The 20728-nt window shown below is 43.4% G+C and overlaps 1 protein-coding gene across 1 annotated transcript in view; it reads left to right on the plus strand.

The window, feature by feature from the left end:
• Positions 1-631: 631 nt before the first annotated feature.
• TBC1D1 (TBC1 domain family member 1) overlaps positions 632-20728 on the plus strand; it is a 181380-nt gene continuing 161283 nt past the window's right edge. The window contains exon 1 of the mRNA XM_073563010.1: positions 632-787. Coding sequence (XP_073419111.1) covers positions 728-787 — 60 coding nt within the window. The 5' untranslated portion in view covers positions 632-727. The remainder of the gene's footprint in view (positions 788-20728) is intronic.

Genomic DNA, 20728 nt, shown 5'->3' on the forward strand with positions numbered 1-20728 from the left:
TCCAAAATGCTGCGAGCTAATCACACAGGTAAATCTGCACGAGTCCACTGAGCCATATGGATTTGCCGCATGTAATGAATGGCGACGGTGAGACCGGCGTCTCCGCTGCAGATAGCGGACATGCTGCGGCTCGTCCTCCTGCACCGCGGGGGTGTTCCGCTAGCAGCACAGCGGGCGTGAGAGGTCCATAGAGCCCCCCCCCCCGGCTCATACCTCAGAGCACAGCATTTTGGGCACGGACCCGTTCGCGGCTGCACCATTGTCAGCTCTGTCCCCGCATTACTCCCTATGGTTTCCTGCACTTTTCTCTTTCTCATCTGCTAGGAAATAAATCAACATTAGAGAATTGTAAATCATCCATCTTCATAGACTAATACATGCTTGGGGACAGCCTCTGGGACTTGTGGTTCTCCTGCAGCCTCCCAGTCAGCAGCTGCTGTTCCTCCCTGCTCCCAAGTGTGAGGTGGCTGAAACTCATTATCCAGCATTGTGTGAGTGAAACCTGCGGCGCCTGAGGGGGCAGTGAGGATGACGGCGGCAGCGGCCACCGCCGGCCCAGGACAATGGCGCTCTGAGGAACAGCCCGCACTTCCTGATCCAATGAAGAGTGCGGGCTGCTCCGGGCGGAGCGGGATTGGTCGGGGCCGGGCAACCACAGCTTCAAAGCCTAAGGAGCCGCGAGCAGCGAGGGGAGGAAGCGGCGTGCGCGCGGTGCAGAGCCCCGGACATGAAGGCCCGGCTGCAGCGGCTCATCTCCATCCACCTGGACCCCGGGCAGGAGAACAAGGTGAGGCGGGCGCTGCTGGGGAGCATGGCGGCACTGCCGGCTCTGCTGGGACTTGTGCTTCCCTCTGAGAAAACTCCTGAACTTTGTTTCCTTCCTGTGTTACTTATTGTCCCTCTGATGTAGCAGAGCTGACTGTGTCTGGCGGATGATTACATGGCGATGTACACACTATTGTAGCAACTTATACAAGAGTTTTGGAGCCTCTGTAAAATGAAAAACAATTATAAAACTGAACTATATATTATAATTTCTTTCTCTGTAGAAAGTGCTTAATTTGTCAATAGGGGCTGAAAAGTTTTGCTGATGGGTGGGGGTCTCCGGACCCAGAGATGGTTGTTTAGTAATCGCTCTGTAATCTTTCTCCTTGCCAGTCTCTGTTTTGCGAGTCCGTGTGGCGTGCTATGGTGGGCACCAGGCCAGCGTGTGGTTTGTGGAATCTAAATCTTTTTCTATATTCCTCAGACTGTTTACAATTTAATATTAATCCTCTCCGCAGGGTGCGACCCCGGCTCCTGCCGCTCTGTGCCCGAGATGCCCACTAACTCCATCATTAGCTGACGCCAAAATGTTACCTGGGTGCGAAAGAGGGCAGAAAGCGCGGAACAGCAGGGACCAGGAACCACTGGGGGCAGTGAGGGCTGTCAGCGGCTATACCCCCTAGTAATCCCAGGAACCACTGGGGGCAGTGAGGGCTGTCAGCGGCTATACCCCCTAGTAATCCCAGGAACCTCTGGGGGCAGTGACGGCTGTCAGCGGCTATACCCCCTAGTAATCCCAGGAACCACTGGGGGCAGTGAGGGCTGTCAGCGGCTATACCCCCTAGTAATCCCAGGAACCACTGGGGGTAGTGAGGGCTGTCAGCGGCTATACCCCCTAGTAATCCCAGGAACCACTGGGGGTAGTGAGGGCTGTCAGCGGCTATACCCCCTAGTAATCCCAGGAACCACTGGGGGCAGTGAGGGCTGTCAGCGGCTATACCCCCTAGTAATCCCAAGAACCACTGGGGGCAGTGAGGGCTGTCAGCGGCTATACCCCCTAGTAATCCCAGGAACCACTGGGGGCAGTGGGGGCTGTCAGCGGCTATACCCCCTAGTAATCCCAGGAACCACTGGGGGCAGTGGGGGCTGTCAGCGGCTATACCCCCTAGTAATCCAGTACTGGCAGCAGGTAGTAACCATGAGATGTCGAATGAATGAGCCTTAGGCAGTGTTCACACACAGTGGCTTTTTAGTGTTTTTTACCGCAGTTTTCACTATAAAACCGCTAAAAATAAGCTTCCCAGTCATTTCTATGCATTTTGCACTTTTTGTGCACATTGATGCATTTTTTACCGCGAAAAAAACACATTGCGGTAAAAAAAAGCAGCATGCACATTAATTTTGTGGATTTTTCCACGGTTTTGGCTTCTTCCATGCGGTTTGAAACCGCTGCGGAAAAAAACGCATCAAAACCGCACAAAAAACCGCCGCGGAAAAATAGGTGCAAAAGGGATTCAGGTTTTTGAGCAGAAATTTTCTGCAACGTGTGCACTTAGCCTAAAGAAGGAATCTGTCAGCAGGTTTTTGCCACCTCATCTGAGAGCAGCCTGATGTAGGGTTAGAGCCCCTGATTGCGGCAATGTATCACTTACTGGGCTTCTCGCTGTAGTTTTCATAAAATGTCTGCTGCAGATCTAGCTGAGCTCTGTATAACAGGGCTGTGGAGTCGGTAAGCCACAGTTGCGACTCCGACTCCTGGATTTTATCAGGCTCCGACTCCGTCTCCGACTCCTTCATAAATGGCCAATTCATAACAACAAATTTACTGTTGTAAAATATTAAACATTGTGCTTATTCAGTTTCTCACCATCATATAAGTAATCAGACCACTTAGAGCAAAAACTACATTTATTAGAATACAATTAGAATATAGCAAATAACTTTTATAAACTTTTCTAAACTGTAAGTAAATATGCAATAAACACTTTTATGCAGTTAATAAGAAGAAATCTATAAATTTGTCGTCAGAAAAAGTATTGCCTCTGTCAGATCCTCCTTCATGGATGCCCTCAAATCTGATCTAATTATTTTGAGAGCAGAGAACAACCTCTCTACACTAACTTGTGTTGGTGGCAAAGCAGTAACCACTCGGGCAACATCTCTGACAATGTCAGGATACAGAGGAATCGCTTGTTGCACTGTTATTTTTGATGAACGGTCAAATTTCTCAATTTCTTTTAGTGCACATGAAAAATTCTGCTGAAATGTACTGGCTGTGTTCCTTGATGGGGATGACTCTTCTATGCGGGAACGCTTTGCACGGTCCTTGTGATCCAAATATTTTTCGAAATTAAATTCTTCATCAGTTGATGATGAGGGTGAAGATGTGGCAGGCAGGACGACCAAATTCTTCTTGTTCCTCCTGACTGTTCTGCAACCCTTTCATCCTTACTGCTATTTCAAACAGAGCTTCTTTTCCTTTACTTAGCTGTTGATCATCTAGAAGAATCCGAAGCATTGGGTCTACATAAACAGCTGCCAAAAGAATGTTATTTTGTAATAGTAGCTCCTCTCTCCGTTTCATTGATGTAGCAATGCCACTTGCAATTAACCCTCCTCTTTGGGACAGGCGAAACATCAGGTTCTTCCACTCCTTTAAGAAACTACCTGGAGTTAAGTCCTCTGCTTGTAATTTTTTAGTCACTGTAAATGGGTGCTCTAGCAATTTTTCCAGCTCAGTCACCTGATTCTACTGACTTTCATTTAGCATCAGTTGAGGGTTAGCCATGTCTACAAGAAAGGTTTTCAGTTCAACCAAGCGCTGAATCATTAAGTAAGTACTGCCCCATCGTGTGGCTTGATCAATAATTGCCCCTTTTCCAGCACGTCTCTTCAAAATTGAGTCAACTTTAGGGGTTCTGGCAACAGTAGCCAATTTTCTCACCTTGCCAATCAGTGCAGCAGCATGTCCTTCTTGCAGACTGTCTCTTATAGCCAGCTGTAGCGTATGCACAACACAGCGCATGTGATGAATGAAAGAACGTATTGACATAGTTTAGATGATCTTGTTGAAACTATCATGTTGCTGTTCATCTGAAGCAACTTCAGTTTGCTCCTCAGTTACAATACTGTGTTCCTCTATTTCAAACATTTCTGTGTCTGTGGACCCAGAATGTTCTTCTAGCTGCTGGTCACCATCATTACTCTCATTCATTAGCTTAATAGTACTTATCATATTTGAAGCATTGTCAGTTACGACAGAAAGAACTTGCTCTTTTTTAAGTTCATAGTCTTGCAGAACCTTTTCCACCAAGACCTGGAGAAACTCACTGGTGTGATGAGCTTTGGTGTCTTTTACTGCCAATGTCTTGGTAACTATTTCATTTTTGTCACAAACAAATCGGACATTGATGGCAAAATAGTTCACTCTGTGACGTGTGCAGGCATCCATTTTAAGAAACAGAAAGCGTCCCTTGAGAGTTTTTTTTAAGTTCTTCCTTTTGTTTAAAAGCTTCTTCGATTACTAATTTTCTAATACTCTCTCTCTCCAGAGAAACACCAAGCTTGCGGGCCATTTCCCCGTTCAGACACATAAAAGCTGGTCGTGAAAATAATGAAATAGGCACACTATCCTTTACAACAAGCTCTAGGATCTGTTTTTTAAATGTATCTACTGTCATTGTCACAGTAACTTTGTCACTGACAAAATATCTTGCAACTGATGGCTGCAAAGTTCTCTGCTCCTTTGTTTGGCTGGAAGAGCTGGGCACTGGTTCATTGGTTTGGATGCAGTCTCTCTCATTCACTGCTTTCAGTACTTCTGGATGAAAGTGCTGTAAATGTCTCTTTAGATTAGAAGCTCTGGTAGGAGCATTTTTATCTTTGCCTGAATATGCACTCATCTTAGCTTCACAGCATTTGTTTTCGTCTGGATCATTTGTCATACACTGACAGACATAATGTTTTCTATCTTGAGTGATGGTGAAATGTTCAAATACAGCTGATTTAATGTGATGCTTCTTTGACATTCTCAGGTTTTTAATTCTGCATTCACAATCCAAATGACAATTGTTTTTCCTAAAAACAATTGTACAAAATTATTGCCAGGTCGTACAACTGATATAGTGGTCAGTAATACTGTTATTATTCCTCATGTACTCACAGTTAACTGATGCAAAGTGTGTTGAAAGGATAATACTTCTTACAGTCTTCCTCTTCTGAGTAGCAGGCAGCTGTGAGATGCTTGGAAGACCAACGCCAAACATCTAGTCTAGAGGAGGAGCTTTACTACTAAGAATTTGCAACACATTTTCACTTTCAGTTTCATACATTGTAAGTAGGGGGGTTGGGGCAGCATGAGGTTAACCAAGTATAAGATTAGATAAGGGCAGTGGAGAACAGTGACACACAAGAAGTAAGAAATGTCTCTATCTCCAGCAGAACTGCTTATCACTGTTGTTCATAGTTTGATAGAACATATATATTTGAGTAACATTTATAAAATTCATATGAAAGTTCAATTATGAAATATTAATACATTTTTTTTAAAGCTGGAGTCGGTACATTTCTACCGACTCCGACTCCACAGCCCTGCTGTATAAACCCGCCCACACCACCGATTGGCAGCTTTCTGCCTATGCACACTGTGATCAGTGCTGGAGGATGGGGTTAAACACAGCATGTCAATATGGAGGACCACTTGTCAGCAGGTTTGCTAGTCCTCTAGTGATGATCTACTGCTAATAAAATTTGTTTTTATCAAAACTCCAGCAAGCAGCGAGTGATAGATGTAAATGTACCCATAGTATTCAGGGAGGGCGTCCCGTGGGTAAAGAGCCTGCCTGGCCTGTGCTGAGGTGGATCCGCGGGGCTGATGCTGGGGGTGGCTTTATTCCGCTTGTTCTTTCTGTGTTGTTTCTATTCATTGTTGTAATTATTACTTTTGTTACATTGTCGCTGGAGAAAAAAAACAGTAGTTCTCTTTGCACCTAAATGGGTTGTCCAACTTTAGGGTACAAATCTGCGGACTTGTGAATCCTCACATTGCGGGCACTGAGGATTCTGGGAGCAAGCGATGAGGTTTCCTCCAAGTATGTGATTTCCACATTCCAACTAGACTTGTCCAGCTGACTTCAAAACGTGTGAAGTAAGTGAGGCCGTGCTAATCTAGTCGGCACGTGACCACATGTATGAGAATCCTGGCAGTGCGTGCGGTGTGAGGATTCACAGGTCTGCAGTCACTGTCCCGACAGCTCCTTTAAGACCAGGTTATGAGGGAGGTATTTCACGGTCTGTATATACTGTAGGCCGCCATGTTCAGTCAGACCAGGGGTCTCTTGACCTGAACTTACCATCTGGTATATGTCTGAGGCTGAACGTGCAAGTCAGGAGACCTGTGGTCTATACACAGACTGAGACATAAGCCACTCTGAGGCCTAAATAAACTATATTCACACGCTTGGGCCATGATATTAAATATCAGATCCACTGACTCTAAATCACACTACAGTCTGAATTCCGCATACACATACGATGACACCTGTGAAGTGGTTCCGCCATTGTTCGGCCGGCCACTGACTCTCCCATACACGGGATCACTTGTTCAGTCGAGCGTTCCTGTTTTCTCTGAGGCCACCAGTCGACTATCTGTGGCTGAGCAATGCATTTGACAGTGTGAACTCGGACACGCACTACAAACTTGGTGTCCAGTCACCCCCATACACATTAGGCCATCGGCTGAACCAGTCGATGTCAGATTTAGACCAACCATTAAGGCTTTGTTCACATGTCCAGTAACGATCCGTTAGGGCTCATACTCACTGGAGAGAAAATCGGACGAGTGCAATCCGATTAAAAATCGGATTGCACTCTGACCAATGTTAGTCAATGGGTGACATCTCACTTGGGGTTTTTTTTTTTTTTTTTTCCCCATCTGAAATCGGACTGAGAAAAAAATCGCAGCATGTTGTGATTTTTGCTTGAAAATCGCCAGTGCAAGTCAATGGGTGCGGTTAATAAACGGACCAAAAACTGACAATCCGTTTTTAACGGATACACTACCATTCTTTGTCAGTGAACACTGTAAATGGTCCTGTAAATGACTGTAGAAAAATGGTTGCCTAGAAAAAAAACCCCATGACATATGGATGTAAATCGGATGGTGCGATTAAATCTCGCAGACAAAACGCATGACAATCGCATAGTTTTGGTCCGTTTTTTTTCTGTCCAGAAAATGGTCCGTTTTTTTTTTTTTTACTCGCAAATGGGTACGAGCCCTTACAACGGATCCAGCAGAAATTGGTTAGAAAAAAGTTGTGCTGACACAAATCTTCACTCCATGATTCACAAACTGATCTCTGCCGGGTCCATTGTTTGAACATTGGAGTCAATGGGCCACGGATCTGTAATTGTTATTGCCTATTTGTAACGGATCGGGAAATAAAAAGCCTTTTCTTCAGGAGATAAGTTGCTGCTAGAGCCATTTGGCAGAGGTTTTATCAACTCTTCACTTTGAAAGCACCTGAACACTCAACCGAGCAAAATGTTCCCGTGTATGGGGGAGTCAGAAGCGCGCTGGACCTTCCTTCAGCCATCTCGTGTTTGGCCGGTTTTGGGCTTGGTCCACACTTTTCTGGAAGAAGTCTTAATATAAGAGCTCCCAGGACATGTGCGGCTGGGTAGTGCCTTCTGCAGTATTTTCATGGACTTTTGTCTCTTAATTGCTCGATCTAAAGATACATGCCCTGGGGCTCAGACCAGCATGGACATTGGTGTCCCTATCTCTAAAGACAGATTGTTCCCTTAAAGAAGAAAGTGCAGGTGATACATTATTTGTAATAACTTAAAAACCGGATACTGATCCATAATCACTCTTTGTTACATGAATAGAAGGGCTGGAGCTGACTGTATAATGACTTTCTAGACAAGGTCTCTTACCTGTGCAGGGAGGGGATGAAGGTGAGCTGTGACGATCGCCTGTTGTGAGTAATGTGTACATGTGTTTGGGAACTTTGCTCCTATGTGATCCTAATTAGCTGTGGTATATTTGGGCTTGTAGATTTTATTACCTGCTGACTTTTAAAATGATGTCATACAGATGAGAAATTGTCTTTTTTTTTCTATTGGGGCCATAGCTCTAGGGGACATGGAGGTGGTTGTGGCACCTGAGGCCTCATGCCACAAAGGAAGTGGCACCTGTCATCAGTGGCATGTTCCAGTGTCGGGGGCCTGTAGCGATGTTCTGCACTGGGCAGAGGTGTGGGATCTGTTTGGGTCTATACCAGGGCTGGACTTGCCCACCAGAGAACCGGAGAATCCTCTGGTGGGCCCTATCTTCTTTAGGAGAGTTCATAGTGCAAACCTTGCAGCTGCCTTGGGACTCTTGAGTGGGGGAGAAAGGTGGGCCCCCTGAATCAAATCCTCTGGTGGGCCCAATGTTCTTCAGTCTGACACTGGTCTATACTGACTATAACCACAGCGCACATTTCTATCCCGGTGTGCTGCCCCCGTCGCCGGCTTGTACAGGGTTGCGCTGTGTGGGAGATCCAGTCATTCCTTGCACACTTCACATGTTTATGAATGTTCAGAGCAAGAACTTGGCAATGTTCTCCCAAACTGTTAACTCTTAAGGGCTCACGGGTCTTCTCTGAGCAGGTGCTTCATAGTAACATACTGGAACAAAAACTATTAAGAAAAAAAAAAAATTGCTGCCAAAATGAGACCTCGGCTTAAACATTTTTAATTGTAAAAAAACCCCAAATGTTTGTACAACCATTGGTTTATGGAATGAAGATGGCCATTATTTCTAATGACTGACTTGTCCCCAACAAGTCAGTCAGGCCATTTTCACACATCGAACATTCAGGCTATGTGCACACGTAAGCAGATTTTTCCTGAGCAAAACCTGACTCCTTCCCAGGAAACCCGCATTTTTATTTTTCGCGTTTGTCGTGTTTTTTGCACTTTTTGTTACGGAGCATCAACCTTCTCAATGAAATGTGGCTTTTTGCGCAAAATTAATGAACATGCTGCGTTTTTTTCCACGATGTGTTTATGCATTTTTTTCCCGCAAAAAAAAAAAATGTGCACAAAAATTGCGGAATGCATTCTAAGAATGGGATGCTTAATGTATGCGATTTTTAAGCGTTTTTGCAGGGAAAAATGCTTAAACGCGGAAAAAAAACTAACGCGTGAACACAGCCTCACACTTCATGTACAGACTGTGAAGCCTGAACCTCCCACTCGCCTTCTGACCCAAACATCAATGGCCGACAGGTATGCATTAGAGACTGTTATATTTGGACCTTTACCTCCCATGGTGCAGAAAAACCATATATAATCTTTCCATTTTTCTCTTGAATATTTAACTTCAAATTTCATCAGGACGAACTGTGTGTGTGTATGTGTATATACACTAGCTGAAGAGCCCGGCGCTGCCCGAGCATAGTAAATAACTGTGGTTAGTTATAGCAAATTATAATTATCCTCCATCCCATAGTACCGTGCCCATATACCCATCATACATATCCTCCATCCCATAGTCCCATGCCCATATACCCATCATGCATATTCTCCGTCCCATGCCCATATCCCATTGATGATTTCTCTCAATCACACACACGTGCTTCTCCCAAAATGAGAATATCCTCAAAAAGTTTTTCAGTTCTTCAATTCAAAAAGTGAAACTCATTATATAGAGTCATTACAGAGTGATCTATTTCATGTGTTTATTAATATTGATGATTATGGCTTACAGCAAATGAAAACCCCAAAGTCATTATCTCAGTAAATTAGAGTAAGTAACCAAAAACACCTGAAAAGGCTTCCTAATAGTTAAAAAGTCCCTTAGTCTGATTCAGTTGGTGCCACAATCAGGGGGAAGACTGCTGACTTGACACATGTCCAGAAGGCCATCATTGACACACTGCACAAGGAGGGTAAGCAACAAAAGGTCATTGATAAAGAAGCTGGCTGTTTACTTTCATTGGAAAACAACACCTTGGACCACTGAGCAACAGTCCAGTTCTTTTTCTCCTTGGCCCAGGTAAGACGCTTCTGGCGTTGTCTATTGGTAATAAGTGGCTTGACACAAGGAATGACACTTGTAGCCCATGTCCTGGATACCTCGGTGTGTGGTGGCTCTTGAAGCAATGACTCCAGCAGCAGTCCACTCCTTGTGAATCTCCCCCAAATTTTCGAATGGAATGGCCTTAATCCTTTCAAGGCTGCGGTTATCAGAGTTGCTGGTGCACCTTTTTCTACCACACTTTTTCCTTCTACTCAATTTTCCAATAATATGCTTGGACACAGCACTCTGAACAGCCAGCTTCTTTAGCAATGACCATTTGTGGCTTACCTTCCTTGTGGAGAGTGTCAATGACTGCCTGTTGGACATCTGTAAAGTCAGCAGTCTTCCCCATGATTGTGGAGCCTACTGGCAGCACGGTGGCTTAGTGAATAGCACTGCAGCCTTGCAGCGCTGGAGTCCTGGGTTCGAATCCCACAAAGTACAACATCTGCAAGGAGTTTGTATGTTCTCCCCGTGTTTGCGTGGGTTTCCTCCGGGCACTCCGGTTTCCTCCCACACTCCAAAGACATACTGATAGGGAATTTAAATTGTGAGCCCCATCGGGGACAGTGATGAAAATGTGTGCAAACTGTAAAGCGCTGTGGAATATGTTAGCGCTATATAAAAATAAATATTATTATTATTACTGAAACAGACTAAGGGAGTTTTTTTAAAATGATTTGGAAGCCTTTGCAGGTGTTTTATTATTCTAAATTTACTGAGATGACTTTGTTGTTTTCATTCGCTGTGAGCCATAATTATCAATATTAACAGAAATAAACACATGAAATAGATCACTCTGTAATGACTCTTTATAATGAGTTTCATTCACTTTTTGTATTGAAGAGCTGAAATTTACTTTTTGATATTCTAATTTTGTGTGAAGCACCTGTATGTGATTCTCACTCAGCTGTAGACCTAGACCTGGTGCACAACTACTTCCTAATTGTAAATGTATTGATTTATACTGCAATGGTTTCCAGTGGAAATATTGTTTAAAATGTGATTATTTTTTTCTCCATGTAGAAAAAGTAATCTGATTTCTGTTCTCCCTTGTCAGTCCCTGAGATATTTCTTCTTTGTTCACAAGACTTTCATGTCTTCCCGTTGGTGACTCACTTCCTTCTGCCACAGAGAAGTGGAGTATGCCAGCTATAGTTACTCACAGCTCTGAGCCCTGCAAGTAGGAAATGAATAAAGGAAACAGAACTCTGGAACTATTTATTTATTTTATTTTTGCAAGACCTGTCTTTTCAGGTATGTGCACATGTTTAGCATTTGGATGCATACATTTCTGCATCTTTTGGCAGGAAAAATGCAGCTGCAAAAAAAAAGCGTGTTTTTTGGACCGTACTGAATGCTATAGTGATAGACTTATACAGTGCCTTGTGAAAGTATTCGCCCCTCTGGAACTTTTCAACCTTCTTCCACATACAGTATCATGCTTCAGACATAGATACCAAATGTAAATTTTTGGTGAAGAATCAACAAGTGGGACACAATTGTGAAGCTGAACGAAATGTATTGGTTATTTTAAATTTTTGTGGAAATTCAAAAACTGAAAAGTGGGGCATGCAATATTATTCGGCCCCTTTAACTCAATACTTTGTTGCGCCACCTTTTGCTGTGATACCCCAAGCGACTTGCAGCTGTTATGTCTCTATCAGTTTTGTACATCGAGAGACTGAATTTCTTGCCCATTCTTCCTTGGCAAACAGCTCGAGCTCAGTGAGGTTTGATGGAGATCGTTTGTGAACAGCAGTTTTCAGCTCTTTCCACAGATTCTCAATTGGATTCGGGTCTGGACTTTGACTTGGCCATTTTAATACCTAGATACGTTTATCTGTGAACCATTCCATTGTAGACTTTGCTTTATGTTTGGGATCATTGTCTTGTTGGAAGACAAATCTCTGTCCCAGTCTCAGGTCTTTTGCAGACTCCAACAGGTTTTCTTCAAGAAAGGTCCTGTATTTGGCTCCATCCATCTTCCCATCAATTTTAACCATCTTCCCTGTCCCTGCTGAAGAAAAGCAGCCCAAAACCATGATGCTGCCACCACCATGTTTGACAGTGGGGATGGCGTGTTCAGGGTGATGAGCTGTGTTGCCTTTACGCCAAACACATCGTTTGGCATTGTTGCCAAAAAGTTCGATTTTGGTTTCATCTGACCAGAGCACCACCTTCCACCTGTTTTGGTGTGTCTCCCAGGTGGCTTGTTGCAAACTTTAAGCTACACTTTTTATGGATATCTTTGAGAAATGCCTCTTCTTGCCACTCTTCCATAAAGGCCAGATTTGTGCAGTGTATGACTGATTGTTGTCCTATGGACAGACTGTCCCACCTCAGCTGTAGATCTCTGCAGTTCATCCAGAGTTATCATGGGCCTCTTGGCTGCATTTCTGATCAGTCTTCTCCTTTTTTTTTTTTTTTTTTAGATAAAAGTTTAGAGGGAAGGTTGTGTCTAGGTAGAGTTGCAGTGGTATGATACTCCTTCCATTTCAATATGATCACTGGCACAGTGCTCCTTGGGATGTTTAAAGTTTTGGAAATCATTTTGTATCCAAATCTGGCTTTAAACTTCTCCACAACAGTATCACGGACCTGCCTGTTGTGTTCTTTAGTCTTCATGATGCTCTCTGTGCTTCAAACAGAACCCTGAGACTATCACAGAGCAGGTGCATTTATACGGAGACTTGATTACACACAGGTGCATTATATGTATCATCATTAGTCATTTAGGACAACATTGGATCATTCAGAGATCCACAATGAACTTCTGGAGTGAGTTTGCTGCACTGAAAGTAAAAGGGCTGACTAATATTGCACGCCCCACTTTTCAGTTTTTGAATTTGCACAAAAATTTAAAATCAATAAATTTCGTTCAAATTCTCAATTGGGTCCCACTTGTTGAGTCTTCACCAAAAATTTACATTTGGTATTTTTATGTTTGAAACATGATATGTGGGAAAAGGTTGAAAAGTTCCAGGGAGCCGAATACTTTTACAAAGCACTGTAGATACCCTTTTCGGAGCGTGTGTGGGGGGGGTCTTGCCGTGACGCGGTATCACCGCTGGTCATCTGAGTGGTGGATACTGTGTCACGACAGGATCCCCACTCGCGCTCCGAAAAGGGTATCTACAGATTACTGGGACTACGAAACTGAACACCCACTGAATGCGAGATATATATATATATATATATATATATATATATATATATATATAAAAATATTGAGTACGGTTTATATTACTGCTCAACTAGTCTACTATCCACAAAGCAGTCTGTAACTGAGGAAGGTTAATTAGACCAAGATGTTTGTTCACTACATAGATTTGGACTGCGTTAAAAATATTTCCTTCATAATCATCAGTTAAGTGCCAAGTGTGTTAACTGTAGACTGACACTATATACTGTATACAGAGCTCCTTTGTATAATGTCACCGAATAAGCCCTGTATTACCTGTACACTTACACTGTGTACTATGAATATAGCTCTTGTGTATAATGGCACTTATGGTAACACGAGTTTTTTACTTTATTTATTTTTTTAAATTATTGATCAGTATTGTAGTGCTTGGTCACTGTGTGGTGGTAGTATGTGATCTGGCCATGGTGTGAAGGTATTGTCCCTTACATGTGGTATTATTGGTCATTTTAAGAAATGTATGTGACACATTTCCTTAAAGAAAAACAAAAAATGTACCTAAAAAGAGTATTGGATATTTTAAGACCTGTTTAGTAGGGTAGAGTATTGCTCGAACAAAAGTCTTTGTTATGGTGGTGGCTTAATATTTTGGCCTAAACAAAAGCTGCTGGCTATGTATGCGATATGGTGTTCAATGGGAACTGTTAATGTGTGATGGGTGAGGATGTTGTGCGGAAGAGGAGTTTCTCCAAGAGTGGGTGATGGGATTGTGGAAGGTTCGATGGGTGGAGACAGAGCTGGGATCAAGCCTGGGTGGAGTCTCAAGGGTGCCTGAAAATTTTGCCATTATGGGGCCCTGGCATTCCTGGTGGCAGCCCTGCTGAAAGGTAAAGGGGCCACTACCACCTGCAAAACAGGTGGAACTGTGCATTATGATGAGCTATTAGACTAGAAGGGGCATATACTGTCCTTGCACAGGGGCTCTTTTCTGTTTGTGTCTGCCAGTAAGTCTACTAGTCTTTGGGGGAAAAAAAGGACAACACATGGATGCTAGTACTGTCTCTGGGTACTATTTATTAGGTATGAGAAGCTTGGAAGTTTCTTGCCTCAAAAGTGGATCCTTGTCCATTCTCAAACCTCCTTTATAATGAGATCTTGAAATGTCTTTTTGCTGAAACCCTCGGCTATAAGCCGTAATCTCTGTGAATCTGGCAGTAAGTGTTCCATTTCCCTGCAGCGCCACCATATGGGAAAACTATGTTTTACACTCTCTCTATTCAAATAAATGTATTGTCTGTGTAATTAATGCACAACCGATTAGGAACCTGAACAGAGGACCCACCCCCTCCACAATTACCATAGATAATCTAATGGGGTGTATGAAATATTTTTTAAACTGACCTACCCCAGCTAAAGGGAACACTATGTTACATATTTTCAAAAGTTGTTATGAAATGAGCCAATTCTTAATGATTTTGACCTGAATTTTTTTCAGATTTGAATTTTTTTGTTGGCTCTTGTTTCTATGATACTAAAGCATTTTCCTTTGACTGCTACTTAGAATTTAATGCATAAAAGTTTCAGTGCTTTTGAAAACTTATTATTTTTGCAAATATAAAGATGCAGAATATTTTATGCCAATTTTCTGATATTTATTTAAAGGAAATTTGGCAACAATTCAAATTAGCTAAAACCTGTCTAATCACTATTGTGAATTTTGGATTAAAGACAGCAGACATTGACCTCAAATACCATTGCTGTGATCTGAAGTCATACCACAACTGTTTTACCTTTGCTGGTTATCAAAATGAAGGGGATGGGAATGGTGTAGGAATCCCACATTGTGGTGTGTGGGTTTTTTTTTATTAGCTGAATACATGTATAATAAACTATACATGCAAAGCACTAATTCTAGATCTCACTGAAATCTATCTACAGTGGGTACGGAAAGTATTCAGACCCCTTTAAATTTCTCTGTTTCATTGCAGCCATTTGGTAAATTCAAAAAATTCTGTTTTTTTCTCATTAATGCACCCTATCAAATTTATTGAAGAAAAACTGAAATATCACATGGTCATAAGTATTCAGACCCCTTGCTCAGTATTGAGTAGAAGCACCTTTTGAGCTAGTACAGCCAAGAGTTTTCTTGGGAATGATGCAACAAGTCTTTCACACCTGGATTGGGGATCCTCTGCCATTCTTCCTTGCAGATCCTCTCCAGTTCTGTCAGGATGGATGGTGAATATTGGTGTACAACCATTTTCAGGTCTTTCCAGATATGCTCAGTTGGGTTTAGGTCAGGGCTCTGGTTGGGCCAGTCAAGAATGGTCAGAGTTGTTTTGAAGCCACTCCTTTGTTATTTTAGCTGTGTGCTTGGGGTCATTGTCTTGTTGGAAGGTGAACCTTCAGCCAAGTCTGAGGGTCAAAGCACTCTGGAAGAGGTTTTCATCCAGGATATCTCTGTACTTGGCCGCATTCATGTTTCCTGCAATTGCAACCAGTCGTCCTGTCCGTGCAGCTGAAAAACACCCCCCATAGCATGATGCTGCCACCACCATGTTTCACTGGATTGTATTGGGCAGGTGATGAGCAGTGCCTGGTCTTCTCCCCACATGCCACTTAGAATTATCACCAAAAGTTCTATCTTTGTCTGATCAGACCAGAGAATTGTATTTCTCATAGTCTGGGAGTCCTTCATGTGTTTTTAGCAAATTCTATGCGGGCTTTCATATGTCTGGCACTGAGGTGAGGCTTTCGTCGGCCACTCTGCCATAAAGGCCAGACTGGTGGAAGGCTGCAGTGATCGTTGACTTTCTGGAACTATCTCCCTACTGCATCTCTGGAGCTCAGCCACAGTCATCTTGGGGGTTCTTTACCTCACTCACCAAGGCTCTTCTCCCACGATTGCTCAGTTTGGCAGGACGGCCAGGTCTAGGAAGACTTCTGGCAGTCTCAAACTTCTTCTATTTAAGGATTATGGAGGCCACTGTGCTTTTAGGAACCTTGAGTACTACAGAAATACTTTTGTAACCTTGGCCAGATCTGTGACTTCCCACAATTCTGTCTCTGAGCTCCTTGGCCAGTTCCTTGACCTCATGATTCTCATTTGATCTGACATGCACTGTGAGCTGTGAGGTCTTAAGGCCCCGTCACACTAAGCGATATCGCTAGCAATATCGCTGTAACGTCACTGGTTTTGTGACACAGCAGCGATATCGCTATATGTGATACTTACCTCCGACCGGCTCCCCCGCTGGTTATTGCTGATCGCGCGAGAACGGCCTGGGCTGTTTCTCGTCGTCAACTTCCTGCTGGGCTTCCTGTGGCGCCGACGAGCGACGGGCGGGAGGACGTCAGGATCATCTCGTCTGACAGGTAAGTAGCGACCCCCGACCCCTGCGATGTCGCTGGTGAGATCTGCCTGTGTGGCAGCTCACTAGTGACCACTTAGCGATGCACCAGCGATCCATATCGTTGTCGGGATCGCTTGTGCATCGCTAAGTGTGACAGTACCTCTTATATAGACAGGTGTGTGCCTTTACAAATCAAGTCCTATCAGTTTAATTAAACACAGCTGGACTTCAATGAAGGAGTAGAACCATCTCGAGGAGGATCACAAGGAAATGGACAGCAAGTATAATATAGTTTGCTGGTTGCATTCGTTCAATACATGCACAGAGGAGTATGAGCCTTAGCACTATAATCACTACCTTTTTTCACCAAAAAATACCTTCAAAAGTAAAAAGGAAGCAAATGTAGCTTAACTATAATCGGGGGCCATTTAGCAGTTACCCTTTTGGAAAGTAAACGGACTTCCACCATAGATCAAGATGTATGTATGAAGTTTTCTGTGTCAGTAATGCGACGAATACAACTTGCACAAAACTGATGGTGGTTGTGGTGACTTTCATGTAGTGATGGTTGTACTGGTGCTGTAATCATGTACTTCTGCTGCTGGCTCTGGTGCTATATTCATGGAATGATAATGATTCTGGTGATTTATTCATCACCAGAACCATCATCCGTATATGGATACAAAACAAAAATCAGTACGTAATTAGAACACCAGAACCATCTGTACTGTAGTACATTACTATGGCACCAGAACCATCATCAGTAAATGATACTTCACCAGAAAATCCATCAGTATGGCACCAAAACCGCCATCCGTACATGACTACATCCCCAGAACCACTATTAGTGTGTGAATGCATCACCAGAACCACCATAAGTGCTTGAATAGAAGATCCAAACTTAGTAGAAGTATCAATTTTTAACGTTCAGTCAGCCCCATATAGAAGTGTATCGCATGAACCTACAACTCCAAGGATGTCCTTAAGGAGAATCTGTCATCCCTTTTTTTTTTTTTTTTTTTTTTCCTTCTCGAATGAGCTGCCGGCACCGACATCAGGGGCTTATCTACAGCATTCTGTAGATTCTTTACTTCCATTCTTTGAAGAATGCTGTAGATAAGCCCCTGATGTTGGTGCCGGCAGTTGATATTCAAAAAAAAGGGTGACAGATTCCCTTTAACAATGTGGCTGCAGGAAGGTGCCTACTTCTGGTCTCGGCACTGCTACACTGTGTGCCTGCACCCTTGTCAGTGTGCTGAATGCCTACAGCAAGAGGAAGGTGTCGCGTGGTCTTAGGAATTGGCAATGTCTGTGGTTTTTTTTTTTTTTTTTTCTCCCCCGGCCCCCCCCAGGGAGGCAAAGGGTAGCAGTCTAGGCGGGTGCCTACCCCTCGGCCTGGCCCTGTCGCCATGCAAAAGACTTAACAGCTCTATACTGCCAGGTAACTCTTTTACTTGCACAATGAATGCAATAAAAGGGATAAAGAATTAAACTGAGACGTGCCCTAGTTTTATGGAGATGCAAAGATTTTTTTTTTTTTTTCTCCGTACTAGAAAAATGGATGCAATAAAGATTGTAAAAACTGATAAGGACCAACAATGGGTCCTGGACTCCCGTGCACTGAGGTGGGGGTGGGGGGGTTGGACAATAAAAGACATGGACGAGATTTCATGTATGTATTCCTGATGTGTGAAAACTGCCCAAGAGCATGTGAGTTCTGTTGAGGTTTTTCTAAACATCGGTGGTATTTTTCCTGAAGTAAAGTAGCATTTGTTGTGAATTTTTTTTTTTTATACAGCTTCTGGGTTTCAAAATCCCAGCTAAAATAATACTACAAAAAATAAAATTAACACCATGTGCACAGCAATATTGTTCTTGCATTGCTGTGGACTATACTCATTTTCGGCATAGTCGCAGGTGGAGTTCTCCTGGAAGACCTTGTGTGCGCTCACTTTTACTGCACCTCAATAAAAACTCTGCTTATTTCCCACTAGACACCATGCCACTATGTAATCCCGGCACAGCTAGGAGCTCATCGGATAGGATTGCGTTGGACCGTGTTCCCCGGGGTCTGAAATAACACTGAAAACCATTTTTGGTCACTTTGTAATGCAGCAGGAATGTGCGCTGTGAGATCACAAGATGTTAATGGATGGCAGCTTCTGTAACCGCAGGGGAGCGTTTGGCCAACTGGACTTGTGGTGTGATTATGTAAGAATCCGTGCTGCCAAGAATCCGACATGTAATATGATTAATGAAACGCGAGTATAATGGTTGTTCTTTGTGAATATTTACATTCCCCTACATCAGCTGAGAGGAGAGAAGCCCAACGTGATGTGTTCATACCGGGTGAAGCCAGTCTTCTCATATCTGCAGCGGATGGCACCAGACACCGGATTGGCATACACCTTTTATAGTGTCGGACCATGTAGATTTAATGCAGCGCTTTTCTCCAAAAAGTAAAAAAATTTTTTTTTTTTTTTTTCCTGCCTCATTCACATGTCCATATTTAAAGGGAACCTGTCCCCCCCCCCCCCCCCCCGGGCGTTTTTAACTAAAAGAGCCACCTTCAGCAGCACTAAGGCTGCATTCTGTGTAGGTGGCTCTTCTGTTTCTGACCCCCATTAACGCCAAAATATAGACTTTTATAAATAGCTCCTCATACCTGCATTCTGTCACAGAGGTATGGAGTGTCCCTCTGTTTAAGCTGTCTCCCAGCTGTCCATCAACTGCCCTCTATAGCGTCCCTGCACCGCCTCCTTCTTTTGTATTTGTGGTTACATGTTGTCGGGCGCCTGCGCTGTGACAACAGTCCTCGGGTATGCGCAGTGCGCGCAGCTCAGGAACTGCCATCAGGCTATCGCGCCTGCGTGTTTCTGCGTCCCCAGATCTCGCCCCGCAGTGTGTTCTGAAGTATTCACACTGCAGGGCTGGGGCCTCCGCAACACGGAGGCACGATAGCATGATGGCAGCGTGCACTGCGCATACCCGAGGACTGTTACAGCGCAGGCGCCCGGCAACATGTAACGGCAAATACAAAATAAGGAGGCGGTGCAGGGACGCTATAGAGGGGTGTTGATGGACAGCTGGGAGGCGGTTTAACAGAGACTCTCCATACCTCTGTGACAGAATGCAGGTGTGATGAGCTATTTATAAAAGTCTATATTTTGGCGTTAATGGGGGTCAGAAACAGAAGAGCCACCTTCACAGAATGCAGCCTTAGTGCTGCTGAAGGGGTCTCTTTTAGTTAAAAACGCCCTGGGGGGTGACGGGTTCCCTTTAAACAAATGGGGAAAATAAAATGGCACTAGTGTTATCCATGTATGGCCCATGCGTCTTGTTTTTACCATCAGTTTTTTTTTATCATAAATTACAAAGCTTCTTATTATTTGCAACATGTTTTAAGTTTTTTTTCGCAGGCCCATATACATGCATGTGCTTCTGAGAAGAAAAAAAAAAAAAATGGACTAGTCTCTGTTTTGCAGGGACACACAGTCCGTGGGAAAGACGTTCATGACTTCCACCATAGATGTGTTTTTTTTTTTTTTTTTTTTTTTTTTTTTTTTTTTTTTTCCCCCCCCCCCCATCAAAAAATATGATTCCATGAAAATTCATGTCCATTTTTTTTTTTTTTTTTTAATTTATTCATTTCCCCCCCCATTATAGTCTTTAATGGGGAACTGGAAAAAAAAAATAAAATATTAGAAAAACAGTGTTCTTTTTAGTGACAAAGAAAAGGGAAAATGTAACATAAAATGCAGCAAAAAACAAAATCAAGTTGAAAAAATGCATTTTCATATGTTGGAGTAGGGCCTTACAGTTTTTCCTAAGAATTTGGCAGTGTTCTACACTTTAATGCCCACCTCCTTTCTATACACTTTAAATCCCCGTCGGCAGAACAATAGTTTGCCGATCATTTGTCAGCAGCTTTGTCACCTGGATCTCCCATACACTGGATCGCTCGCTCTGCAGATGCTCTGTATACAGATGTGTTGTGGTCACTTGATCTTTTATTGCTTGGACATAGGTTTGATCACACTCCTACATACAGTAACTAGAATTTCAGTCATTTTTCTCTTCAATTATGAGGTTGAAGCTTCAGTCTTGTTTTTGCTGCCCTCCCCTCCTTATCTCCTACTTGTGCCTACTGCCATTGTGCTGCTGAGTTACAGAGATAGTTACCAGGATAAATGTTCTATTCTGTAATCCTCTGTGCTGGAGATTAGGCAGGAGGTGGCTGTACAGAGCTAAAAGGGGGTTTTACACTAAGCGATATCGCTAGCAATATCGCTAAAACGTCACTGGTTTTGTGACGTTATAGCGATATCGCTAGCGATATCGCTATGTGTGATACTCACCAACGACCGGCTCCCCCGCTGTCCATCGCTGATCGCGCGA

This window comes from Dendrobates tinctorius, unplaced genomic scaffold, assembly GCF_039654945.1.
Source record: "Dendrobates tinctorius isolate UK_male_01 unplaced genomic scaffold, ASM3965494v1 ptg000376l, whole genome shotgun sequence".
Lineage (NCBI taxonomy): Eukaryota > Metazoa > Chordata > Amphibia > Anura > Dendrobatidae > Dendrobates > Dendrobates tinctorius.